The sequence below is a fragment of the Ceratotherium simum genome, chromosome 5 (assembly GCF_057802395.1).
Source record: "Ceratotherium simum simum isolate JZ-2026a chromosome 5, ASM5780239v1, whole genome shotgun sequence".
Lineage (NCBI taxonomy): Eukaryota > Metazoa > Chordata > Mammalia > Perissodactyla > Rhinocerotidae > Ceratotherium > Ceratotherium simum.
This window is the reverse complement of record NC_141904.1, coordinates 92,097,467-92,123,311: the sequence shown is the minus strand read 5'-3', so window position 1 is coordinate 92,123,311 and position 25,845 is coordinate 92,097,467. Positions and strand designations below refer to the sequence as shown.

Below are 25,845 nucleotides of genomic sequence, written 5' to 3'. Positions count from 1 at the left end.
CGTGCATTTCTCCCCGCCCCTGTTCCCGCCTTAATCCAGGGGACCCTGCACAGCCCCCTCGCTGCTCTGCCGACACCCGCCGGACGTCCGCCTGGCCCTCCAGGCTGCGTCAAGGCGCAGCTGCTCTGAACTCAAAACTCCTGCTTCCAACCCGACCCCGCCATGGCGCCGTTATTCCGGCCCACAGGTGCCTGGAGGGTGGGCCCACCCCGACTGGCCGCCTCCTCCCAGCTCCCCGGCTTCCAGCTCCAGCCACGCCGGCCTGTGGGCTCCTGGAAGGGTCTGCGCCGCCCCCGGGGCATTGGTGGCTGGGCTTCCCTCTCCCGCAAGGCCCCGACCCCTTCTCCCAGCCGGCTGACCCTCACTGCACCGTCAGACCCAGCTCCGAGCCCCCTCCTCCACCATCTTCCCCTGACCTCTCATAACCAGGTCAGTGACACACCCTGGCCCCCCTCCTTGCCAGCTCTCTACACGGTTCTGTCTGTACCTTTGTTTCAGGCATAAGCAGATAACTAGGTCAATCCACCGGCTTCTCGCCTACGGTTGAGTCACGGGGAGGGGCACCGCTCGACGGTGAAGGCTGGTCCTATACTGCCCTACAGGGTCAGACCGGGAGGCCTGGCCCCGCCCCTCACGTGACAGGCCTTGGCCGCACGCCCTCGTAGGAGAGGGCAGGCCTGGGGCCCCGCACAGGCGCCGGGGACACTAGGCGCCGCAGGCAGGTGTGGCCGCTTGCTGCCTCCGGGAAGCTGCGAGGAGGTTGCTGCATCCGGCCCAGAAAGCAGCGCCTCACCTGGGACGGCAGCGCCTCTGGGGACACCCAAGACCGCGGGCTCCCCCTCGGAGAGCATTTCAGCACTGAAGAGGAAAGTTCTAGGAGGGTCAGGTGTGTGTGGGTGCCCGGGCCTTTGCAGGACAGAGAGCAGCTTTTGTCTGGCGGAGGTGGGTCTATGTCTTGTCTCCTGGCCAAAGCTAGTCTTGTTCATCCTGCCCCCTTCCTCAGCGTCTGGGGTGCTCTCATCAGTCCCACCGGTTCCAACACCCTCTTGCTCTCTCCCCTCCTACTGGCTCTTTATCATTTAAACAACCCTCCCTCTTCATTCCTTAAAAAACAAACTCTGCCCACCCCACCAGGTCTCCTGGCCGAAAGCCTACCTACCCCCTGCTCCATGTGCCGCATCACTCCCCGACAGTGAGACTCCGCGGCTCCTCCCCCGCGGCGGTTTCCCCATCAGGGAGGAGACTGGAAGCCCGTGGGTGGCTGGTTTGGAGCTTGGACTCTTCTATCCTAAAAGGCTACTGCCTTTCGGTCAGTCTGCCTGCAGACCCCAGCCCCCAAATCTTTGTCCCACCCGCACCCCAGAAGTGCCTTGAAGGGGTCCGCTTCCACCCGCAGCTTCCTCTTTCCAGTTCATGATGCACAGTTAGGGGAGAGACCAACTTGCAGGGGGCGATGGGGGCTTGTCACACGTTAAGTTTTGATCACTCACTGCTACATTGTCCTCTAGAGAGGTTATGTCCATTTTGCTCCCACCAGGAAAGAATTCGACCAGTCTTCCCACCTCCTCCCCAACACTCCGTACTCTTTTAAAGATAGTGCTTTTAAATCAGTCTTTTAAATCTTGGCCAATCTGACGGTGAAAAATGAGAGCCGCCTCTTTGGTTTGGCTCTTACTGATGTCGATTTCATACATTTAACTGAGAATCAAATAGCATTACAGAGTCCGTGTGAAAAGGAGCCCTCGCCATCATTCCCTCTCTCCCAGGGACAATTCCTTGCAACTCTTTTAGCTAATTATTTTGGCATTTACTTCCATATCTCCACATAATATGCCAGTAGATGGTTTTTCAAGTACTTTTCAAAACTATGGTTTTTCACACCATATGCTAGTGCCTGGGCACCAGGCATTATAGAATTTAGCTCTTTCACACGCTGCCCTCCTCCCACATCTCCTCAATATGTTCAGACGCATCGGAGATTCTCTCAATTACGTCCTCCTAATGCATTCTCTCCAGGAATCTTCTAGACCAGCCTGGCTCACAGCTGTCATCCAGGGACCTCCCTGACCTCTCCTGTACTGCATTCCTTGTCTTCCTCTTTTTTGGCTTACTCCCTCACTTTGTTGTAGCATATCCTCTAGTGGTTTTCTGAGAAAGGATACGTAGGAGGTAAGCTTTGACATCTTGCATGTCTTAAAGTATATTTATTCCATTCTCACAACTTTTATTTTGCCTAGGCTTAAAATTCTAAGTTGGAAAATCCCTTTCCTTTAGAATTTTGAAGGCATTGCCCCATTCTTCCAGCTTTCAGGACAGGTAAGTCTGCAGCCAGTCCAATTCTGAACGCTTGTGTTTGTTTTATCTGGGGAGTGTAGGATTTTCTTTGTCCCTAGTGTCCTGGAGTTTCAGAGTAATCTACTTTGTGCAGGTCTGTTTTCATTTACCTGCAGGACCCTTGGGGCTCCACTCACTCCAGAAACACATCTTTCAGGTTCTGGGAAATTTTCTTGAATCATGTCTTTAACTAACTCTCCTCCATTTTCTATTCTATTTCTAGAATTCCTATTATTCAGATGTTAGACATCTAGTGATCTTTTAATTTTTTATTTCCTCTCCCATTTTTCACCTTTATAATTTTGTTCTGTTTCTGGGGGGACTTCTTCAACTTTATCTGCCAACCTCTATGTTTCTCATTTTAGCCATTCTATTTAATTTGCAAGCTCTTTGCTCTGAGTGCTCTTTTTAAAAAAAACAAAACAAAAAAAACAGTATCCTGTTTATATTTCAAGGATGCAATCTTAGGTCTTTGAGGATGCTAATTAGTTTTCTGAAGTTTTCTCTTTATATTGTCTTTGTCCTCCAAGTTTCATTTTTTCAGCTTTATTTTGTTCTTTATCTTTAAGTTGTGTGACATAATAATATCTCTACATTTGGTTTTGTTTTGGCCTCCATCTTGGATGCTACAGGCTTTCCTCAGAAGCCTCGTGAAGCTTGGCTGTGGGCTCATAGTTAAGAGTGGGCACTAAGGAGCTCTTGGAAGTCCTGAGCCTGCCACTCTGGCTTCAAGATATGGCAGGGCCTTGTCTTTGAGGAGCCACCAAAGTTACTGCCTTTTGGTCTTTCCTTTCAGCTGGGCCTGGTTTCCAGAGGATGCTCTTCTGTTTTCCCACCTGAAGGGAGTAGGGCTGGCGTGCTGGGAGCTGAGAGGAGGGAGAGCTGAGGTCTCAGCAGAATGTAAACATCTGTTCACCCCCTGACTCCTGCCTCCATTTTCAGTGCAGAGAAGACAAGTCGAGTCTCCTTTGCCAGGGGGAGAGAAGAAGAGGAAGTCACTAGATTGTTTGGGGGAGGCATCTCTGTTCTTGTCAGAGAGTCCTTGAAAGTTTAACCAGCATTCTGCTTTTAGCCCCGTCTTTATCCCACTTCCATGTCACCTCCAAACCCACTACCTGATGCCAGAAATTTGAGAAGTTCTTGAGGTTCTGCCATGTGGATTAAGGGGCTTGTCAGCTTTCCTGCTGCTGGTTAGGGTTCAGTTCCTGGGCTTCCTTCCTCTGCTAGGTCAGTTGCTATGTGGCCACCTGCTTTCTTGTTTCCCAGATCTTGTTCTGTTTCCTCTCACATAATCGTTGTTCTTGTAGGCTGATGCCTTTTAAAAAATCCCTTTAGTGTTACCTTAGTGAGGTGTGGGGAGAGGGCACTGGTGGATCCATGCGTTCAACCTGCCATCCAGCCATTCCTTTCATGTGAATTTATTTATTTATAAGTTTAAACATCTTTTCAGGCACTTATTGGTCTCTTATCTGCCCCCCCCCTTCTGTGGCTTTTTAAAAAGTCCTTCCCCCATTTCTCAGTGGAGTTGTTCATTGTCTTGTTATTCAGTATTAAGAACTTTTGTTTTTACCCCCGTCACTGAACATCATTTCTATCTGTGCCCAGTTTGCTTGTTGGGGAAAATTTTTCTTAGTTGACCTGAGCATATTCAAAGGTCCGCCATCCTGCATGCAGTGAAGGTTCCCCCTCAGCCTGGGCACAGAAGGCTGCATCCAGGTCAAGGTGGGTGGTGAGGCTTACACGTGCAAAGCATTACGTGGGTCCCTCTGGTCCCTCAGCTGCTGGGACCCACTTCCTCTGGTCTCCGTCACCAGCCTCTGTTGCCTCTGGCATCCATGGAAGCATCTCTTTTAACATCTACATTCCCACCTGGATCCTGTTCACAATCTAAACTCCCCTTTGCGTCCCGACCTCTCATCTTCAGGTGTGTGTGCCCAGTCACAGCACATCTGGGCCACAGCTGAGTGCTCCCTCCACTGGGCCCCTCTGCCTGCTCCTCTCCCAGGGCTGTCTTCCTGCAGTGACTGCTTTACCCAGCCAGGGGGGCAGGGCCGAGCACAGCTCCCTCTTCCCTCAAGTCTGTCCTTTGCCCTGTCCCTCAGAATGTATGCAGGATGGAGCACCCAGTTTCTTTATTTGCTCTGCCTTTTTCTTGCTTTAGCCCTTGGAATCTGTCTACTCTTAGGAAGGGGGGAGGGTAGGAAAGTGTATCCATCATCTATTGCAAAATAATGCTGTGTAACAAAACAACAAATCCTCAGTAGCATGCAGCAGATGTCTCTTAGCTCACAAACCTGCAGGCTGCTGCTAATCTGGACCAGGCTCAGCTCTCACTTCTTCTATCCCGGCTGGGGTCCAGCAGGCAGCAGCTGCAGCTGCAGGTCAGCCAGGCTGGTGCTCCTCTGTGGTTAGTGTGCATTAGAATCACCCAGTGAGGGTGCTCAGCCCCAGACCCTGGGCCTCACCTCCCGAGCGTCAGGGGAACTGAATCCACCTCTCCTGGGCTCATTTGCTTCTGCAGGTCAGCTGGCTCTGGGCTGACCCACAAATAGCAGGGTGCCTCAGCTCTGTGCTTATTTTTCTCACACTCCAGCAGGCTGGCTTGGGCGTGTTCTCATGGCAGTTGCAGAGGCACTGGTCACACTGGAAGAGCCCCTCTGAGACCTCTGTTCTACTGCGCTTGCCCACAGCCTCTGAGCCCAGAGCCTGAGTGGTCAGATGACCCGGGGCGTGGCTATGGGAGAGGGAGGATGCAGTCAGCCTGCCCTGGGAGGTGTCGAAGAACACTGGCTCACACGTGGCTGCCCTCACACGGAACTTCCCGTCCTCGTGTCTTCATGCGTCTGTGTGTCTGTCCCTACCCAGCCTGCCTTCTGGACTGCTTCTTCGACGCCTGCTCCCCCCTACGCTGTTGCTACAGCCCTGACTTTTCTTCCTTCCTCTGAGGCGAAGCTCTTCCAGTCTGACCTCCACCCGTCAGCCGACGTGCATTTCTGAAACACGGCCCTGAACGTGGCGCGCTTCTGCTCGCCGCTCGCTGACCTCCTGAGGAGGGGCCTGGTGGGGCCACCTGCCTGGGCAGGCACGTTGAGAAGTGGAGGGGTTCCTTCTCACCTCCAAGGAGAGCCCCTCTTTCTGCCCATTTCCACTGTTTCTGACTCTGGCAAGGGGGATCGATTCTTTTTGGAATTTGCTTCATCTTTTTCTTCCTGATGCCGCCCCAGGTCTCTGTGGAGCCCAGCCGTTAATGCTCTCAGGTTCTTGTTTTCCACGTTGGGGTGGGGGCTGGGGGTTCATAAGGATGGGAAAGAACAACTTGGTGAGATGTTGCCTCAGAGAAAGACTACATACCCCCCAGCCCCTCCACCACCGAGAGCTACCGCTTGTGCTGTCGGCCCTCTCCTGATGCTCCGGGCCCTCCCTTCCTGGGCCTCTTCCTTCTCCTCCGGCCTCTGTCCACTCCACAGGGGGAGCCGGGACGGCAAGCTGACCATGGGTAAGCAGGCTCGGGAGAGAGCAGAGCTCGTCCACATCCACATCCGCTATGGGGATCCAGGAACAGGCTGTGCAGAAACACGTGCGCCCTGCCTCCCAGCCCTCGGGGGAAATCCAGGTACGTCCAGCTGCCTCCGGGGCGGGCCTGAGGTCTGCCTGAGCCTTCTGTGCCTGTGTGGGAAACGGACCTCTAACTGACCTCGCCTGTCACGAGGACCCCCTGTGTCGTCCACTCCTGGACGGGGTGCCCAGTCCCTTGGACTCACACTTGGGCCGCCCTTTGGTCGTCATCTCTGGATGGGGCATCCCCCTCCAGCTGCCTCAGCACCTTCAGTCTGGCCTTCGGGTGTCTCCAGTTTTGATCCCCACGTGGGAAGCGAGCACGTGGCCACCTTGGCCTCCAGTGTATTTCCTTACTCCATGGGACCCCAGCCCTGTACTCCTCAGGCCCTCCAGCTCTGAGCAGGGACACCCCCGGCCACTGTATCCAGGTGGGATGGCGGACTCCAGCCAGCTCAGCCCTCCCGGCTGCAGTGGGGTGCCGTCCAGAGGAGCTTCTCACTTGAAGAGGCGTCAGGCCCCTCCATCAGAGTGGGCTCCCTGGTTCAGCATTTGGGCACCTGCGCCATCCTCCAGCCCAGAGCTCCGCCCTCTGCCCCCTCCCCCCAGTGTGGACCCCCAGCCTAGTCCCCGATGCCCCCGCTACTCCCGGCCACCCTGCAGGGCCTGCCACCGCCTCTTCGAGTGATAATTGATCCCCGGTCATCCCCCCCACGCCCGTGGGAGACATATCACATGGTGTCTGGTGAGCTGGGGGCCTGCCCGGACTCTCAGGTTTGACCTTTAATTTTTAAAGGATCTCAGATGTGAGTTGTTCACTGTTCTTCAGTGCATAGCACACTCTTGTGGGCCCATGCAAAGCTCTCTGTTGGTTATTTCTTTTCACTTTCATTTTTCCCCCTTTGCCCTTCAACCCTCTGCCTGCACCCTTTCCCCTCTCCAGCCCTTGTCAGGGGCCAGCACTTGAGTATGTTTGGTATAGGTCCTCAAATACGCATGCATGCAACCTTGTGAAATCAGTTTTGTATGCTTGTGTTTTTAAATTACGTAAATGGCATGCTGTGATAACTCTGCCTCTTTGCTCTTTATCTTGACACAATGTTTAAGATCCACGCACTGTGCTGTTTGTGTATTTAGTTTGTGGCTCAAAACTGCTCTGCAGAAGGTCCTAGTACAGCCCACCGCCCCTGGCTGCACAGTGAGCTGGGAAGATAGGAGTTACGGGTTGGAAAAGGAAGTGCTCTGCATTTATTTAGGAACGGGAATAGTTATGGCAGTGATCAGATCTGGGTTTGGCCCCGGGGGTGGGTGGTTGGGGTAAGAGAACAAGATGATTGGCAGTGAGAGGTAAAGGAACAGATGCAGCTCGCTGGGAGAGGCATCCATGTGGCTGTGGAAATTCCAGAGAGTAGGGCAGGAGAAGGCGTGAAGAGGCTGCGAGGCCGGCTGCAGAACTATGAGAAATGAGAGAGAGGCCTGTGGCCAGGGGAGTAGCAACAGCATAGTCTGATGTGACCTTCGAAGGACAGTGGCCTGGAAGTGGCAGTGGGGAGCAGGAAGGACCAGTGCCCATGGGAGAGAACAGCCCTTGCTGGAGAGGACTGCAGGGAGCGGTGTCCCCAGGGGAGCCAGGTGTCCTTTTTGGTGGGGATGCCCCGTGGAGCTGACACTCCTCCCTGGGGACATCTCAGAAACATTCCGGGGCTTGTCTGAGTGACATGATGTTTGAAATGTCGCTGCCTTCTGATGGGCAGGGCCTGCAGAAGTGGAAGGACTTTCACTGTGCTGGGGTCCCTCCCGTGGAGAACTGCCCTTGATTCACCGTCCTTCCCACGTCCCAGTGGGCCTGGCAGAGGTGGAAATCGGTTGACAGCTGTTGAAGCCTAGAAGCTAACGCATTTGACATAGAAACACCAAGTATGTGTGCACAGTTTTAATGTACACTGAATGCTAGTGAGTGTGACCTCTAGTCTTTCGTTTTCCTGTATTTTTTAAATGGAAATGGCTCTGATCTTATTTCTCAGACCCAAACTTATTCATAATAGTGCGACATTTGATGACATCATGTCTTCTAGGAAGTCATACCCAAGTGTCCACATGAGTGAAATACACGTTATTTCTCCTTGATATACAAGCGTATTGACCTTTTATTTTTTTTATTTATTTATTTTTCTGTGAGGAAGATCAGCCCTGAGCTAACATCTGCCAATCCTCCTCTTTTTTTTGCTGAGGAAGACTGGCCCTGGGCTAACATCCATGCCCATCTTCCTCCACTTTATATGGGATGCCACAGCATGGCTTGCCAAGCGGTGCGTCAGTGCGCCCAGGATTCGAACCGGCAAACCCCGGGCCGCCGCAGTGGAGCGCACGCACTTAACCGCTTGCACCACCGGGCTGGTCCCCGTATCGACCTTTTAAAAAATGTGTTTGTAAGTTATAATCTGTGATTTTTGAAAAAGTTTTTAAATTATACCCACTCAGTCTTTTCCCTTATCCCCTAGAGGGTGCCTCCTTACTGCTAGGCCAGGGCGGAGGTCCGGGTTCTCCCGTTGGCCTTTGCTAATGGGGTGGGGCTGTGGTTTTTTCCCATGGTGTTTGGCTAGGACAGGGCAATTCTTGCCTTTTAACTTTTCTGTCTGCCTAGGCTGCCCCTTTCCTGGTCCTTTGGCTAGAGACAGGAGGCTCTTCTTGTTTGTTTTTTTGTTTGTTTTGTCCACTCCCATTGGCAGTTCTGGGTGGTTGGCTTCTCTAGCACCCAGTCTGGGGTATACGAGGCAAAAAGGAAACCTAAGGAAGCTCACTGCTGTGTGGCTCCTCCAGCCCCAAGGTCCCTGGCTGATCTGCCTTCTTCTCTCCACCTTTCAGAATCTTCGCATGTTTGTTTTATATAGGATGTCCAGAGCTTTGAGCGTGCTTAGTGGGATGTATAGGAAGAAGTGCGTCCATTCCATCTTCGTTTGGACCTGGAGGTCTCACAATCTATAAATTTTATTTCAGAATAATAAAGACAGTGCTATTGAATATTTGGTACAAAAACAGTAGTGTCAGACCGGATAATGTTTGGACCAATCATTTTAAAGCGAGAAAGTGAATGCAGCATTCAAAGAAGAGATTGAGGATGTAGGGACTTGGTGAGGTCACACTGTGCCATCCACACACCAGAGGAAGCTGAGAAGGCTGTGCGAGGTCAGAGCAGATTAAGGATGCACAGGCCTGGACTGGCGGAGAGCATCCGGCCTCTGGTCATGCTAGACAGGGAAGTTGGGATCAGTTGAGGATCTTTCAGGCAGGTTGTGGTGTTAGGCTGTGAGTTGGTATGGGAGGGAAAGAGAGAGTGGGTCCTTCTCAGTTACCCGCATCGGGGTATAGAGGCTGGCTGGGGCACTGACACAGGAGCACTCAGGCCCCATAGGGGCCCCTCCTGTGGATCTCTTATCCTTAGCTTACGACATTGGTCAGGGTCTCCAGCACTGTGTGAACTAATGGTGGTGACAGCAGCCTGCCTGCTCTTGTTCACAGTGAATAGGAATATGTCTTCCCTCTGCTTTTTCCATCATCTTTCTTATCAGAAGTTTTCTAAACTATCTTCCCAATGAACCAGCTTTTAATTTTGTTAAGGTGAAGAAGAAAACAAATGTTTATCATATCGATTTCTGTTTTTATCTTTATTTATCCTTGCTTCTTTGGATTTATATTCTATTTCCCTAATTTCTTGAGTTGAACACTTAGCTCTCTTTCCTCCCACTACTTCTTGTTTCTGATAAATGTGTCACCTTCTGGGTACACTTTTGCTGTATCCTATAAACTTAGGCCCGTGGAGTGTTATTTCATTCTAAGTATTTCATGATTTGCCTCATATCAAAGGATTATTTAGAAGTATGTCATTTCATTTCCAGGAGTTTTAAAGTAACCTTTTATTTTGGAGGTGAAATTTTAATGAAAGATGATCAGGACAGAGTTTGTATGATGTTTCTTTGGCATTTGTTGAGGCTTCCTTTGTGACTCAGGACACGACCAGTCACAGCGAAAGCTCTTGAATGCTCCAAAAGAATACGTATGCCTTTCTTGTTGGATGTAAGCCTTTTGAAAACTACTCCTCTATTAGTTTGAACTTATTAGTGGAGTCTTAATACTATGATCTTGCTTATTTTTGTGTGCTTGATCTGTCAGTAGCAGAGAGGTGTATGGCTGTGTTCATACTTGTCGCAGGTCTGATGTTACATGTTTTTGAGGCAGTGTTTGTAGGCACATCTATGTTCATTGTCTTTGTCTATTCTTGCTCTACTGTTCCTTTTACCTGAATATAATCCCGTCTCTTTTTCCCCTTTGATGATTCTCCTTGAGTAAATTCTATTTTTTTAGGTGTTGTCACCTCAGCTTTTGTTCATTTCATATTTGCCTAGCACACATTTTTGCCCTTTTACTCTCTTCCTTCCTGAGTCCTTGTGTTTTAGGTATTCCTCCTTTAGGCAGCATTGCTGAGTCCGGTTTTTTAACAACCCGGAGTCAGTTTACATTCATTATAATTACTGTCAGGACTCGATTGCATCTTTGCTCTTCGTGGTCTCTATTTAGCGTATCTTGCTTCTCCCTTGTTCTCCTGTCCACTTTCCCCTGGGTAGATCTAGTTTTCTTCTGCTAGTTTCTATACTATTTTCAACGGATAACCAGTAACTTTCAAGACCTATACCCTGCCAATTTCTTAAGCTTCTCAGTAGCTACGTCCCCTGCCAACAAGACAGTTGCTTGGGCGTGCCTTCCCCTCCGCTGGTTTCACAGCCAGCCCAGCCCAGCCCACAGTTGTCCAGACTTCCACTCCTGGTCTTTGCTGTCTCACACTCTTGCTCACTCCCCTCCCTCTCCTTTTACTCTTTTAGATAAAATAAGTTTTGCTGAGTTATTTACTCACCCACACTCCCCATCTTAGCACCCTCCCACTTTATTTTTTATCTCGCTGTATCTCCCCCAGGTGTTTTCCAGGTGGTCCTCGTGGGACCGGCCTTCTGCCGCCTTGGATGGCCCTCACGTAAACGACCACTGAGCTGAGAATTTGGGTTTGAACTCGTCTTCTTTCAGCACTTTGGAAATATCCTCGTTTTGTCTTCTTGCCCACCGTGACTGTGCTCACGTCCCTGAAACGCTCCCTGGTGGGCACTGGAGTGCTCCTCCTGGTGTCTGTCGGGGTTTCTTCCCATCTGAGGATGTTAAGTCTCATGATGTGTCAGAGGGCAGTGTGTTCCTTTTCTATTCTTTCTGCTATTTTTCAGTCTTTAGGGTTTAATTCTGGAAAATTTTGGTCGTTGTTTCTTCAAATGTTTCTCCCCGTCCATTCGTTTTGCGTCTTCTCCTGAGATTCTGACGTGCAGCTGATGAAGCTTTTCCCTTCCGTGCCGCTTGACTTTTCTTCTGCGTTTGCCGTCACTGCATGTTTTTTCCATGCCTTCTGAGCGCGTTCCTCAGCCTCGTCTTCCGGCTCCCCGGGTCTGCTTTGCTGGCCTGTTGAGGTCGTCCTTGTTTCCGCTCACTGCGTCTCTGTCCCCAGCATGCTCCTTTGACCGCTCGTTCCTGTTTCGTGACCTCAGCGCCTTTCTGGCCCCTGAGCATGTTTGTCACGGTTCCTTCACATCCTGACACGACTGCTGCCCAGATCCTGCTCCGTCTACCTTGGGTTTTCTGCGTTGCGTTTCTTTCATGGGCTGCACCTGGGATGTTGGCTCTTTTCCTTTTGAGCTCTTTACCCCTGGGGACAGCAGCCACCTTCGTGGTGGCCCAGGGACTAGCTTGTGCCATTTCTGTGTCACCTTCTCCAATTCAGTGCTCAGGGTTCACCACACCCTGCCCCTTAGAACACCCCTCTGTCTGTGATCCCCAGTCTCGGGGGGTGGGCAGGTCTGGAAGGAAGTCACTCTGCACCTGGAGTCACTTATGTCCCACCGCAGTGGCTCTGGCCTTGGGAGGGGACCAGCTCTGCTGTTTTACTGTTGATCACAGCAGGGGGCCCTCCTGGAGTTTTGAGGGCACTGATCAGTGGCCATGGCTCTGCCTGGAGCTGAGAAGCCCGCTGTGTGACATCCTCAGCAGGAGGTGAGATCATCAAGAGGAGCCAGTGAGAGGAGACGTCAGCCCCCATACAGCGCTGTCGTCTGCCTTGTGTTGTGGGAGGGTGGCGGGGTTGACTGCACGCGTGAGGGCATGTTCACAACTGTCTGTCTTGGATGTTGGCTTGGGGCGTACACACAATTCACACCCTGCCTGTGGGGCACCTTGGAGAAGGCAGTGTTCTCCGGACCAGCCCCACCACTGGCACAACAGTCATTGCAAACCCTGTACTGAAAGTCAGGAGACACACCTGGGCGTCGAGGAGGCAGGCCCCGAGCCCAGGAATCCTCCCTGCCTCCTCTCCCCGCCGCCTCTCCCTGCCTCGTCCTGATTCTCTAAGGGTCACAGACATCTCGTGACTAGGTGAGCTCGGTATATCTTGTATATCCATGTGTCACCTCTGTTCTACTTTACTCCACTTCCTTGTATTCACATTTTTTTACTTAATGTGTTTTTTAAAGAGAGAGCTTATGTCCTTTGGAGAAACGGAGACCCCGCATGGCTCCTCCTCAGTAGGAGGCGGCTGTAAAAGAGAACGTAGCGGGAACGCTGCTGCTGAGTCCAGATAAAGGCTCCCTGGGAGCCCAGCGCAGGCTGGAGAGGCGGAAGAGACACCCTGTCCCTCGCGGAGCTTGCTGCTCGAGCAGGATGAGAGGAAGGAAATGAGGAGGGACTGCGTCTCACCGTGTGAGCCAGTGATTGTGAGTGCACGTCTGTGTGCCAGGAGCCTCGCGCCCTGACCTCCGTCCCCACACCCCACCCCGGCAAAGACTCAGTCCTGCCCTCCACCGTGAAAATGTCCCGTTTTAGACTAACCAGAGCCTGGGCTGGGATGATGGCAAGTGGGGTTGAAGCACAGTCCTGGCACTTGCTGGCTACGAGACTTGAGCAGCTGACATACCCTTTTTTGGCCTCAGTTTCCTCCTCTGTAGAATGGCAGGGCTGGTGCCGCTCTTATGAGGACCTACTTACAGGGTTGGAATGACCGTGCAACACTTACATCATGAGTGCCTGGTCAGAGTTAGTGTGATCTTCATTTTCCCAGCCCCTGCCCACTGGCCCCGGCCGGCACCAGTAACCTCGGCAAAGTCACACTCCCACCCCCACCCTTATGAAAGCGCCAGCCCCCTTAGCCGTAGTCCTTGAGCCGTCTGACTCCTTGTGGTGTCCTCTGTTGCCTGAGTTAGCCAAGGCCACAGCGACCACCACACGAAGAGCTCACAGCACTCAGCGTCACTGTGTGCCCCGCTCTGAGCTGCATCAACCCATTTAATCCCCCTGAGAGGCCTGTCACGTGCATAATGGAGTGACCCCACTCACAGAGGAGGACACAGCACCGAGGCGGTAGGTGACTTGCCCAGAGTCATGCAGCAGTGCAGAACCTGGAGTCAGGTCCCCATCTTCCCCACCAACTTCCCCTGCGAGAGCAGCCACCTGGATTCCCTAGAGCAGGTGAGAAAAGAAAAGCACAAGTGGAAACTGGACTGCGCGAGCCATTGGGTGCACTGCCGGGTCCTGGCAGATTCTTGTCCAAGGTCATGTCTGCTTGTAAGTGGAGGGCTCTGCGAGGAGGCCTGCGGGGGCCTTAGCATTCTGTGGAGGCGGTGGGCCAGGGGCTGGTGTGCAGCCCACCTGGGAGGCACATCCAGATTGGGCTGCTTGGGGGATGGTTGTGGGGAGCCCGAGGCTGTGGCTAAGGTGGTGCCGGCAGGACGATGTGGGCCCAGGCTCTCGGCTTTCAGCTCTGGCCTGCCTTGCACCACGTCAGAGCAGGCTTTTGACAATTCCCATCCACAGGGGCTGAGACCCGCGAAGTTTGTGTCTGACATCGGAGCTCTCAGAATCCCCACCCACTGGCCCCCCGGACCTGAAGCGTTTGAGTAATAAGAATCTTCTTTGGGACTGGGAGTCAAGCCCTGTGGGCAGTGCAGCCTTCTGTCTGCCTGACCCCTGACGCAGGCACTGGGTCCCCCGCCGCCCGAGCATTGCTGCCCGCGGGAGGGGCAGGCACAGGCTGTTCTCAGCTCCTGGTAGGGCTCCGCTCAGCGCCTCTGGGGCCCAGAGGTCTGGACATGCTCCGCCGTCAGCCGCCTCATGCCCGTCCAGGCCAGTGGGCTCGAGGAGGACCTCCCTGGCTGGTTAGTGGCAGGCGGACCTTGCGACGTCAGGCCGGTGTTCCAGCCGTGTGGGTGATGGACAGGCTGAGCTCCGGCTGACTGCTTCCCAGCAGGGGCCCCCAGCTTATCAACTCTCTGATAGACTCCTGCTCTTGATAAGCCCCAGGTGTCCTCGTGCTGGCCGGAGTGAGGGACTCCGTGGCGGTGTGCGCCTGCCTGCCGCCCCACGTCCCCCTCAGCCCAGTGCGCCCTTCCTGCACAGCCAGTGCAGCCCTGCCAGCCATCGGGTTCTTGCTGGAGAATGAGGTCAGCTGTCAGAGGTTTGCATCAGGGCCGGCCGGCGCAGACTCCCAGCCTCATCACCTGGGTATCCTGAGAGCGAGGAGTCTGGTCTGTACCAGACTCCTCCTGGCTACCCAAAGCTTAGCACACAGATATCCTCAGGCAAGACAGTCACACGCTGTCTGTGAGCTCAAGCCCCTGGGGCTCTGGCCTCCCCCTTGCAGGAAGGTTGCCTTGGGCAGACGGTGATGCGCCAGCACGGTCGTGGCCAGCATCCTCCCAGCCAAGGGCCAGATAGAGGGTGGCTCAGGGGTCAAAGGGGAGAATGTCTCCACGGTGTTCTGGCCAGTCCGTGGATCTTGACCTCTGATGATTTCTCCATCTGTGTGCACATTAACAAGCCACCTGTTCCACCAACAAAAACTCACCTCTAACCCTCGCGAGGCCAACCAGCCAGGCCTCTGGTGTTGATGGGGATGTGAATGGATGAGGTGTGAGTGGCAGCCGCTTTGCGGTGCAGCTTTTCTTAAGAACGATGGCTGTAGGCCAGACTGTGAATTCTTAGATCAGCCAACAAGTGCCCCAGAGGTCACATAAGGCAACCCACAGGTGCGCAGTGTCAGACCGTGCATTGCAGCCATCCCTGACCTGGCCCTCACGGGGGTGGTGGGGTTGGGGTCACTCTGCCTGCTGCTCCTGACCCTCAGGCCCAAGCTGGTGCCTGTGAGTGAGACCCCGATTCTCCTTCTGGCTGTGCCGCTAAGACTGGCCACCAGAGTCAGAGAGGTTGCCATCCTCGAGCCCCCACGCCTGCTCACAGCCTCCCACCTCTCACCCCTGCCTGAGTCTGTGGCCTCCATGAGACGGTCTCATGGGACAGGTGGGCCCTTTCCCTACTTGCATGGGCCCCACTCGTCACCGCCTGTCATCTGCACTCTGCTCACACGTGCCTGGGGCACCAGGTCAGTCGGGCACTGCCTACCCCCAAAGCTCCCGGAGCAGTGAGGAAGATGGGCCAGAAACAGACAGCAGCAGGATATACAGGAAACATGGCGGGGGGCTGTGCTGGAGCGAGTGGGTGGGAGTGAGGGCTTTCCAGGGCAACAGTGAGGCCTATCCTGCAGGGTGAGTGGACTTCAGGCTGCTCGGCTGAGGGGTCCTAAAGCATCTCACCACCCTGTGATTCGGTGTCCCCATCTGTAAAGTGACGATGTGGCACCCACCCCATAAAGCTGTGGTGCAGGCTGCAGGGCTGATGCACATCGAGTCCTAGCCCTCGGCACACAGCACGTGCTCAGTTAATGGCAGCAGCTGTCTCGATTAGCAGCATCAGTATTACCACTGTAAAGGTGAGGTGGGGAAAGGCATACTGGGCAGTGGACACTGTGTGCAGAAGCACAGAGCCAGGGAAGACTGGGGGTCTTACAGGGAAAGGAGAGCCTGGGCACTGGGGGAGGGGGTTGCAGAGCCGAGACCGAGGGCTGGGAATCTGGAGCCAGATGGCCTGTCAGAGGCCCAGCTCTGCCCCTTTCTAGAGGATGGCCTTAGCTAAGGTGTTCACCTCTCTGTGCCTCGGTTTCTGCATCTGGAAAACGGGGGTAATGATACCATCCCCCCTACAGGGCTGCAGTGAGGATTGAATTAGCTGATACAGGTCCACACCTGCTCCTGCAGGGTGCCAGTGCAGCACTGTCACCGTGAGTCTCACTGTGAGCCTGGTGAGGGGCGCTCAATCTAGGCTGGCCATGCAGGCCTGACTGGGGCTCGAGAAGAGGGAGCCGTCATCTGAACTGTCTTATACGGCGCCTCTTGAGAGAGAGGAAAGAGCAGCCTGCCATCCGGAAGCAGGTCTGGTGCTCCCAGCTGGGCGGTGCTGTTCTCCGTTGGCCATAGAGCATCTCACAGAGCACCAGCCTCAGACCAGATCTCTCTGCCACCACGACGAGTGAGAGGGCAAGGCCACTTCACAGTTGTATCTCAGCACAGACAAGACAAGATACCAGCACCCTGTCTCTTGCCACTGATTCTCTGCCGCTTATTCACCCATTACAGCTCGTCTTCATGCTAGTTTCCCCTCCCTAAAAATAAGATTTATCCAGAAACTCAGTCATGGAATTGTCTCTGCTTTCTGGAAATAACCACCCAGAGCAAACCCCCGCTTCCGTAGATTTTCCCTCAAACCACCCAACCAAAGCCCAAATCCAGTAACAGGCTCTTTCTGACACCCTCCCCTGAGATGCCCCACCTTCTCTGTCGCTGGAGATGAGCAATAAGCCCAACCTGTCAGCAGCAGGTGTGCCCCTGGTGGCCTCTGGCTGGAGGTGGCCACACTCTCCAGAGACTGGTTGTGCAGCTGAACCCAGTCGCCCTGACTTCCCTCTTCTTGCAGAACCTTTTTCCACCCGACAGCCCACATCACAATAAGGGGTGACTAGCCAAGTAGCAAAGGGGAGAGCAGGAAGATTCTGGAATTCTCCCAACTTGGAGCCCTGTGTTGCAGTGGGCCTGCTCCATCCCTCCTAAGTCAGCATCGTCTGGGGGTGCAGGTCCTCAGGGACCCCCTCCTGCTTCCCTCCATTGCATTTGCATGTGGCATGGCCGGTCCTTCAGGAGACAAGCCCCTGGAGGTCTTATAAACCAAGGGGTTTATTTCAGAGAATTGGTTATTCAGGTGATGGGAGAGCTGAGAAGCCTGAGGACAGTGAGGCAACAGCAGGAAAGCACCACCACCCTCAGGGCTGAATGACAGTGGGAGGAAAGGATGCTACCAGAACTGGGATTCAGGGCATCCAGAGGGACCTCAGCCGGGCAGCCCAGGGGAGCTAGAGCCCAGGAGACACACAGAGTGGGAACCATCCTGGCTTCTCCCCTTCCTCCCACCCTCTGATCTCTCCCCAGTGCCTCCCATCAGCTGCCTGCCAGGGAGCCAGGGGAGGAGAGCCGGGAGATGTGGTCTTTGGTGCAGAGCAGAGCAGGAGAAGGACCGGCACACAGGCCCAGGGTGAGGTTCCACCCTACCCCCTGCCTCTGTGCACGTCACCTCTGGGCCCCTGGGAGGTGTGAGCCTCTCCTGGTGGAGGCAGGGTCAGCCCAGGTCAGCTGTGGGAGCGAGGAGGCAGCTTCCCCAGTGCCAGGCAGCCGACGAATCCGAGACAGGGAGGGCATCTTGTTGGCAGGACAATGGTGGAGGCAAGCTGGCTTCAAGGCTGGCAGGAGATGGCACGGGAGTGGGGAAACTGAGTCAGAGGCCTCCGAGGGAGGGAGACGGGGCAGGGTGCCCGTGGCTCTTTTGCAGGGCTGCGTCCCTCCCACTGGGGATGCAGCAGACTTCATTCCCAGTCTGCTCTGTGCGCCTGTGGACCTGAAGCTGCAGGTGGGGAGCACAGGGCCAGAGGCGGAGGCTGCTGAGTCCAGACGCCCGAGGTCCGGCCTCCAGCTCGGGCTCGGCCACAGTCGGGGGTCAGGGACTCATGTGTGTCCTCCTGACATGGAAGAGAGCCAGGGGTCATTGGCCCTAACTCCTACACCTGCCAGCCTCTCTCATTAACAGAGCAAGGCCAGGCTGGAGACTGAGCCTTTCAGCCGACAATGACATCCAGCAGACAATGACATCATCGCATTGTTCTGTTTTCATTATATCTGGTTTTATATTCTATGTATGGCAAGTGGCGCTGAATTCCCATTTACTCTAATGGTTATATTTAATATGTAATGCATTCTTTGAAAATATAGTGATTGAAGTAACAAAAGCTAATTTAAAATAAAATGCGAAGCACAGGAAGGTGGGAAACTGTAAGGTTGGCACAGGATCGACCCGAGTTGAGAAGTGAGTTAAGTATCTAAATGTCTGGATGTGGCCCCACAGGAGGGTGAGTCCCGTGGCCTCGCAGAGTGCGAGGAGCAGGGGGAGGTGGAGGGAAGCGCCCACTGGAGAGGGGGACAGACCCGGGTGCTCGCCCGGCCCGCCACGTCCGCGTTTCCTTGTCGGGCTCAGGTGTGCAGGCTGCCTGCTTTCCTCCCCTCCCCGCCCCACCCCTCCCCTCCCCTGCCCTGCTTCTGACCGACAGAACCGGGCCTCTGGTGTTCCTTAGTGCAGGGGCTCTGGAGAGTGGCTGCCGACCTCCGAACACCCGACTGGGCTCCGACGTGAGCTTTGAGTTTCAAAGTCCGAGCCCTACGGGCAGTCTCCGGATGTGGTGGCCGGACGTTTGTAGTATCGCCGCTGCAACAAAACGGTTAGGCAGAATCACATTTTGTCTACAAGGATAGCTCATTGTAACCCGGAGTGTCCTGACTTCCTGCTGAGAGTGGTGCCCACAGGTATTTTGGACTTTCTCAGGACGTGGCTGGAGCCCCAGTTCAGCAAGGAGTGCACTCAGGACCCCAGGCAGGGTCCACGGAGGGGGCCACATGTGCAGTAGATTCCTGTCTGTCCACAGGGTGACCCCATAGTGTGGCCAGAGCACTGTGGGGGGCTTTGCATCTGGGAGGGGCGGTGGCGATGGGGCTAAGGATTTGAGCAACGATAAAGAAGAAGAGGAAGAGGGGGCCAGATATGAGGCTCGGCTAAGTGCGCTGGACCCTGGACCCTGACCCACATCCAGGCAGGGCTGACGCTGCGAGACTCGCAGGCTGGTGCCGTAAGGCTGAGCTGGGGAAGCTGACCCCCTGGCCAGGCACTGGGCGCTAGGAGATCCTCAGCCCTGCAGAATAGGCAGTAACGAATAGACCACCTGCCAATATCTGCACTTCGCAGATATTGTGTTTTTTACAAGACCCGCCAACAAAAAGATCATGACTCGCAGAAGGCTCAAGTGATGGTCAACATTTTTTAGCAATAAAGTATTTTTTAATTAAGGTATGTACATTGTTTTTTAGACATAATGCTATTGCACACTTAATAGACTACAGTATAGTGTAAACAAAATTTTTATGTGCCCTGGGAAATGAAAAAGTTCATATGACTTGCTTTATTGTGATATTCACTTTATTTCAGTGGTCTGGAACAGACTATGTCTCCGAGGTATGCCTGTGTGGGATATTATGTCCAACAACTGAAGAATATTTCTTAAAAGTACACAAAAATATTTACTAAAATACACTATATCCAGTGCCAAAAGCCAACAGTCAACACATTTCAAAAATTATTTTGAGATGGATCATAGACCTAAACATGAAAGGTAACACAATAAACCTCCAAGACAAAAGCATATGAGAATATGCTTATGACCTTGGAGTAGACAAAGAATTATTAAACAGGTTTCCAAAGCAGTAATCAAAAGAGAAAATACTGATAAATTGGACTTCCATAAAATTAAGAACATCTGTTAAACAACAGATACCTTTTAAAAACTAAAAAAGAAAGCCACAAAGAAGATATAAGCAATTCTTGTATCTGACAAAAGACTTATCTATAGAATACATAAAGAACTTTTTTAAAACACACACACATGCACACAACACAGCCCTAACCAAAGGGAAAAAGTGGGGAAAAGTCTGGAATAGTCACTTCACAAAATAGGATATGCAAAAGACCATATGATCTATCCTAGAACCCCCTAAAAAAACAGCTATAAAATATATTGTTAGGGCAACTGGGAATATTTAAATATGTTCTGAATATTAGACATTAGGAGATTGTTCATTTGTGAGGTATGATAATGATAAATGGTAATGTAGGAGAATGCCTTTATTTTTTAGAGATGCACAAGGAAATGTCAGACATCTGTAATTTACTTTGAAATGGTTTAACAGGTTGATAGGGAGATGATACACAAAGACAGATGAATAGATTAGAGATACAGGTTATACCATTTGTAAGTATATTTCTGTGTGTGAATAGAAACAGAGAAATGAAACAAATGTTGCAAAATAGTAGCAATTGTATCCAGATTGAGGGTATATGGGGATCCATTCTTCCTGTTACTCCTTACCATTGATAATTCTTCAAACACAAATGTGAAAACAGAGAGAGAAGGAGCCAGAGCACTGCACAGCAGTGGGAGGATCAAGTGCTGTGCCGTCCCCATCCTCCCTGCCAAGCGGCTCTGCTGCAGGTCCTGTCCCAGCTGACAGGTGACGTTTGTGGTTCTCTGTGCTTTGTTGTGCCTGGTGGAGCCAGGCCTATGGTGGACTTTAGCAACACAGAGGGGCTCCCCAACTTGGTCTGGGCTAGTCCTTGGGACCCTGTGGGAGGCGATGGATGAGGAGCCCAGCCACCTGAGGCCACCCCCACCCTCTACGACCTCCTGGGTGCCAGGCACCTGTGCACCTGTCATCCGCAGTCTCTCAGATTTGTCCAGACCTTTGCAATCAGTGTCAAAAGAGAAAGGCACCTTCACAGTCCAGGAGAGGCCTTGGTCTGAGTGAAAGGCACACACGTGCCCTGCTGAGAGAAAGCGCCATCCGGAACACAGCGCCTAGAGGGAAGCTATGAAGAGCAAGAGGGGATGATTTCCATTCTTGAGGAAGAAACTGCTTCCCAGGCCGAGGACTGAACAGAGTGAACAAAGGCCCAGTGCACGTGGCTCCCCATCTGAAGGGCTCACCTCCCTCTCAGGCCACGCTCACCGGCCCCTCCAGCTGAGGATCGCCTCACTGGGGGTCCTCCCCTCCACACACCCCCAGAAGCCTGCACTGACACCCCACCATAGGCTGGATTTTCCAGACACCCTCAGATCCCGGGAACTGAGGTGGGTTCTTCAAGGTTACTTCAACCTTCTACCAGATCAATTATTTCAAATTCCAAAACTATACCAAGAAACTTGCAAATTTTTTCTTTTTACTCCTTTTTTTATTTTTATTTTTTTTGTGAGGAAGGTCAGCCCTGAGCTAACATCCGTGCTAATGCTCGTCTTTTTGCTGAGGAAGACTGGCTCTGAGCTAACATCTATTGCCAAACCTCCTGTTTTTCTCCCCAAAGCCCCAGTAGATAGTTGTATGTCATAGCTGCACATCCTTCTAGTTGCTGTATGTGGGACACGGCCTCAGCATGGCCGGAGAAGCGGTGCGTCGGTGCGCGCCTGGGGTCCGAACCCGGGCCACCAGTAGCGGAGCGCGCGTACTTAACCACTAAGCCACGGGGCCGGCCCTTTTTTACTCCTTTTAAAATGTGCTTTTAATGATTTCTCTTTCAGGATCAGTATAAGAAATGCTGCTACTTAAGAGATTCAAGTTTTGTTCAAAGTGCTGCTTGAGGAAACTAGTTTTCAGGGTAGTGCACATACTATTAACATATGGATATTATTACTGAATAACTTGCATGTTAATGTTCTAGCTGTATTATAGAAGCAGTGTTCTCACTTTAATTAGTAGTCTATTACAACAGCAATAGTGAATGGAACAGTAATTGCAATACTATAAGGAGATCCACATGAGACATTTAAAACCACAAAGATGATTCTGGTTTGTCTGCAGCAATAAGAAGACAAACAGAAAATGTACTTAATTTCTCTCTTAATGGCGATGGTTTAAAAAGATACAAAAATAGGGCCCGGCCCAGTGGCGCAAGCAGTTAAGTGTGTGCGCTCCGCTGCGGCAGCCTGGGGTTCGCCGGTTCGGATCCCAGGCGTGCACCGACTCACCGCTTGTCAAGCCATGCTGTGGTGGCGTCCCATATAAAGTAGAGGAAGATGGGCATGGATGTTCGCCCAGGGCCAGTCTTCCTCAGCAAAAAAAAAAAAAAAAAAAAAAAGAGGAGGATTGGAGATGTTAGCACAGGTCTGATCTTCCTCACACACAAAAAAAGATGCAAAAATAAAAATTCACCTATCATTACTGTAGGATGCATTTAAAGTATTATATTTAGAGGGAAATTTATAGTATTAAAAATTTATATTAGAAAAGAATAAAGGCTGGGGCCAGCCCGGTGGCATAGTGGTTAAGTTTGTTTGATCCACTTCCACAGCCCAAGGTTCACCAGTTTGGATCCTGGGCGCAGACTTACGCACCGCTCATCAAGCCATGCTGGGGTGGCATCCCACATAGAGCAACTAGAAGGATGTACAACTATGACATACAACTATCTACTGGGGCTTTGGGGAGAGAAAAGGAAAAAAGGAGGAAGATTGACAACAGATGTTAGCTCAGAGCCAATGTTCCTCAAAAAAAAAATCCTTTAAAAAAAAAGAATAAAGGCTAAAAATGAATTGACTAAGTGTCATCTTTAAGAAATTACAAAACGAACAACAAGCTCACAATAAATAAAGACATGAGGAGACACTTGAGAAGATGCAAGAGAGAATCAGTGAGTCGACAGTAGGTTCTGATAAAACAGACAAATCTGTGGTAAGATTTCCTTTTCTTCCTTTCTTCCATTAATATATACAATATTAGGAAAGAAAAGTGGGATACAGCAGATAATAAAAATGGTAGGAAATAGTATGAAAAACTTTATGCTGATAAATTTGAAGACAAATGAACTGTACTGTATGCATATACAGGTAAGGCAAGGTCTTGAAATATACTAATGAACAAAAAATAAGAAAAAATACAATTGATAGCACAATATCATTTATTTACATTTAAAAACACACAATGCATGCATTACCTCTATGCGTTACAGGAGGGCCGGTGACTAGGGTGAAGAGCGGAAAGAGCACACGTGTGCGGACCCAGGGTGCGTGTGCTGTGAACCGAGGAGTTAGCATCACATAACTCAGCACACGTTAAAATCATGATGTAACCTCTGGGCAGAGGGCACAGTAGCGCCCACTGGATCCCACAGGTCCCTAAGTGCTAGAGTGGATGGCGCCCAAGGACACATCAGAGCTCTAAGAGGCAGTGGCAGGCCCTGCAGGGTGGCCAGGGTTAGCGGGGGCATCGGGGACTAGGCTGGGGGTCCACACTGGGGGGAGGGGGCAGAGGGCGGAGCTCTGGGCTGGAGGACGGCGCAGGTGCCCAAATGCTGAACCAGGGAGCCCACTCTGATGGAGGGGCCTGGCGCCTCTTCAAGTGAGAAGCTCCTCTGGACGGCACCCCCACTGCAGCTGGGAGGGCTGAGCTGGCTGGAGTCCGCCATCCCACCTGGATACAGTGGCCGGGGGCGTCCCTGCTCAGAGCTGGAGGGCCTGAGGAGTACCGGGCTGGGGTCCCATGGAGTAAGGAAATACACTGGAGGCCAAGGTGGCCACGTGCTCGCTTCCCACGTGGGGATCAAAACTGGAGACACCCGAAGGCCAGACTGAAGGTGCTGAGGCAGCTGGAGGGGGATGCCCCATCCAGAGATGACGACCAAAGGGCGGCCCAAGTGTGAGTCCAAGGGACTGGGCACCCCGTCCAGGAGTGGACGACACAGGGGGTCCTCATGCCAGGCCGGCAGGCAGGGTCGGTTACAGGCTGGGCTCCCACACAGGCACAGGAGCCACAGGCAGAGCCCGCAGGTGCCCAGGGCTGTGGGGCAGCTGGAGTCACAGTGGGCTCCCTCTGAGATCTGGGACGCGCGGAGGGTGTTCTGTGCTGCTTGTTCCTTAGATGCAGTTGCATCTTAGAAGCATCTTAGATGAGGACTGCTCCCCAAAGCCGAGACACCTCCTGCAAGCGCAGTCCCCTCTGGGCTGATTCCACACGGCACCCACAGGTGGCTCTTTGGTATCCGTGGAGTGAGCAGACAGAGGGTTAGAGATGGGGCCGGGAGAAGGGGTTTGGAGGGGACTGGAGGAGAGGAAAAGTTAGGGGTGAGGAGATAGAAGAGCCAAGTTCAAAGCACCTTGGGGAGGATGAGGAGAGAGGGAGTGTCATCACAGGAACAGGAAGCGACCCTGTGCAGGAGGAGGGGTGTGTGGCATCCAGAGGAGGCCTTATCTTGGACATCAGACCGGAAGTTCCAAATTCTGTCTCATGACCCCACTCTATGCAGGTCACAGAGAACAAAGACGGGAGAATACCAGTGGCCAAGCACACTGGATACCTGGCGTGGAGTAAGAATTAAAAGATTAAGCAAAGTCCCCAAATTGATTGGTAAAGAGAATAGCAATGTCAGAAATACACAGAAAACCACCAGGAAGTGGGGTCTGCTGAGAGAGTTCCGGAAGAATTCCATCCTTGTCCCCCATCCCTCCATCGCCACCTCCCCACAAGGCAGGATCTTCCCCGAACAACTTCCTCTGCAGTGTTCGGTGTCTGTGAACATGAGGCCTGATTCCTGGTTTTCTACAGGAATGTTCTGAATAGCGTAATCAGCAGCCACATCCAGCACTGCGAGGAAGTGGTGTAAAAGAAATAAAGAGATGGTTGAGGGGCCCAGCGGCCAGGAGGACACACCAGCAGTACCAGGTATTTCTTCACAAAAGGGTCCCTCAGAGGAACTTCCCTGCAACTTGGAGATGTTTCTGAAATCAGAATCGGTGCCCAGTAGTGGCTTTGGCTGTCTGGAGCGGCATAACCTGCTTGACGAGGATTTGGCATAAAGTAGAGAGATGTCCAAGGGACCGTGGTAGGAGGAGACACACCCGGCCCCCAGCATCTCAAGGAACAGAGGGTGGTGTGCTCGGGCTCCTGGAGTTCTGAGGGGCCCGAGCAGCAGCAAAAGGAAGGTTGAAGCACAGCTGACTGGCAACACCCCGCAAGCACCAGCCAGCTGAACAAGAGGATCTTGTAGGAGAAAGAAACCTGTCAGGCCTCCTGGCGTCCTGTCAGCAGAGCCCTGGGAGCCAGCAGCTGAGCAGTGCCCAGAGCAGATGAGGACTCTGGAAAAGAGGATCGTCGCAGTGCGAGGCTGGGGCAGGGAGGGGTTCATGGGGGGTCGGGGGCAGAGACAGATCACAAAGGTCCCTGTAAATGCCTGCCAGGACATCATGTACTGAGGACAGTGGGAAACGTTTGAGACTTTGAAACAGAAAAGTGGTACGACCAGTTTCATACTCCAGAAGCCTCTCTAAACCAGAGAGAGGACCACAGATGGGAGAGGCAGGCCCAGAGAAGGCAGATAAGCTGGAAGATGTGACAGCAAGTGAGGGGCGGCGGTGCTGGAGCGAGCCAGACGAGGGAAGCCAGAGGGAGAGAAGTGGGCCCTGCCAAGGCCCATTCGTCCAAGACCCGCTCGGGAGGCGGGGTGACAGAGCTGGCGGCTGGATGGATGCTAGGGGGAGGGGAGGAGGGGTCCAGGCTGATGCTCCAGTTCCGGCTCCAGCAACCCGGTGGCCCCAGGAGCCCTTCGCAGGGACAGGACACTGGAGAGGGTCGGGAGGGAGGCCGAGTTGGTCTGGGTGGTACTGTGTGATCCAGTTTATCCCTTCTGTCCTCCACCCAGGCAGGAGGAAGAGTCACTGAGGAGACCTGAGGTCGGAGAGCTGCCTTCCTCCTCCCCGGCGCCCAGGCTGCAGGACAGAGTCGAGAGGGGAAGACCAGTGCTCTCTCCTGGTGGGGCCCTGATGTTGAGGGCTGGGAGAGCTGGGAGGGGCTCGGGGCAGAGCCTGCTGGCCTTACCCTGTCCCCAGAACATGTGCCTGAGGAAGCAACT

At 52.8% G+C, this 25,845-nt stretch overlaps 2 protein-coding genes and 1 long non-coding RNA gene across 4 annotated transcripts; 2 read left to right on the top strand and 1 right to left on the bottom strand.

Moving 5' to 3' along the window:
* Positions 1 to 728: 728 nt before the first annotated feature.
* Positions 729 to 18,509, top strand: LOC147917160 (uncharacterized). 2 transcript variants are annotated; one of them, XR_015552335.1, is made up of 4 exons: positions 729 to 886; positions 5,802 to 5,947; positions 10,859 to 12,351; positions 12,450 to 18,509. It is a non-coding gene; the product is annotated as an uncharacterized LOC147917160 (long non-coding RNA). The 2 variants fall into 2 exon arrangements; XR_015552334.1 differs by having other exon boundaries at positions 10,859 to 18,509.
* LOC147917161 (proline-rich protein 23E-like) lies at positions 6,028 to 6,651 on the top strand (the record flags this gene model as incomplete). Its single annotated transcript, XM_087431657.1, is given in 3 exon segments — positions 6,028 to 6,250; positions 6,253 to 6,366; positions 6,369 to 6,651. Coding segments are annotated over 3 exon segments (546 nt in total), but the record flags the coding sequence as incomplete, so codon positions are not given.
* Positions 18,510 to 23,119: 4,610 nt separating the features above from the next.
* Positions 23,120 to 23,998, bottom strand: PRR23E (PRR23 family member E). The gene is given in 3 exon segments (XM_087431757.1): positions 23,120 to 23,467; positions 23,470 to 23,626; positions 23,628 to 23,998. Coding segments are annotated over 3 exon segments (672 nt in total). The 5' UTR covers positions 23,871 to 23,998; the 3' UTR covers positions 23,120 to 23,195.
* Between the last annotated feature and the right edge of the window lie 1,847 nt (positions 23,999 to 25,845).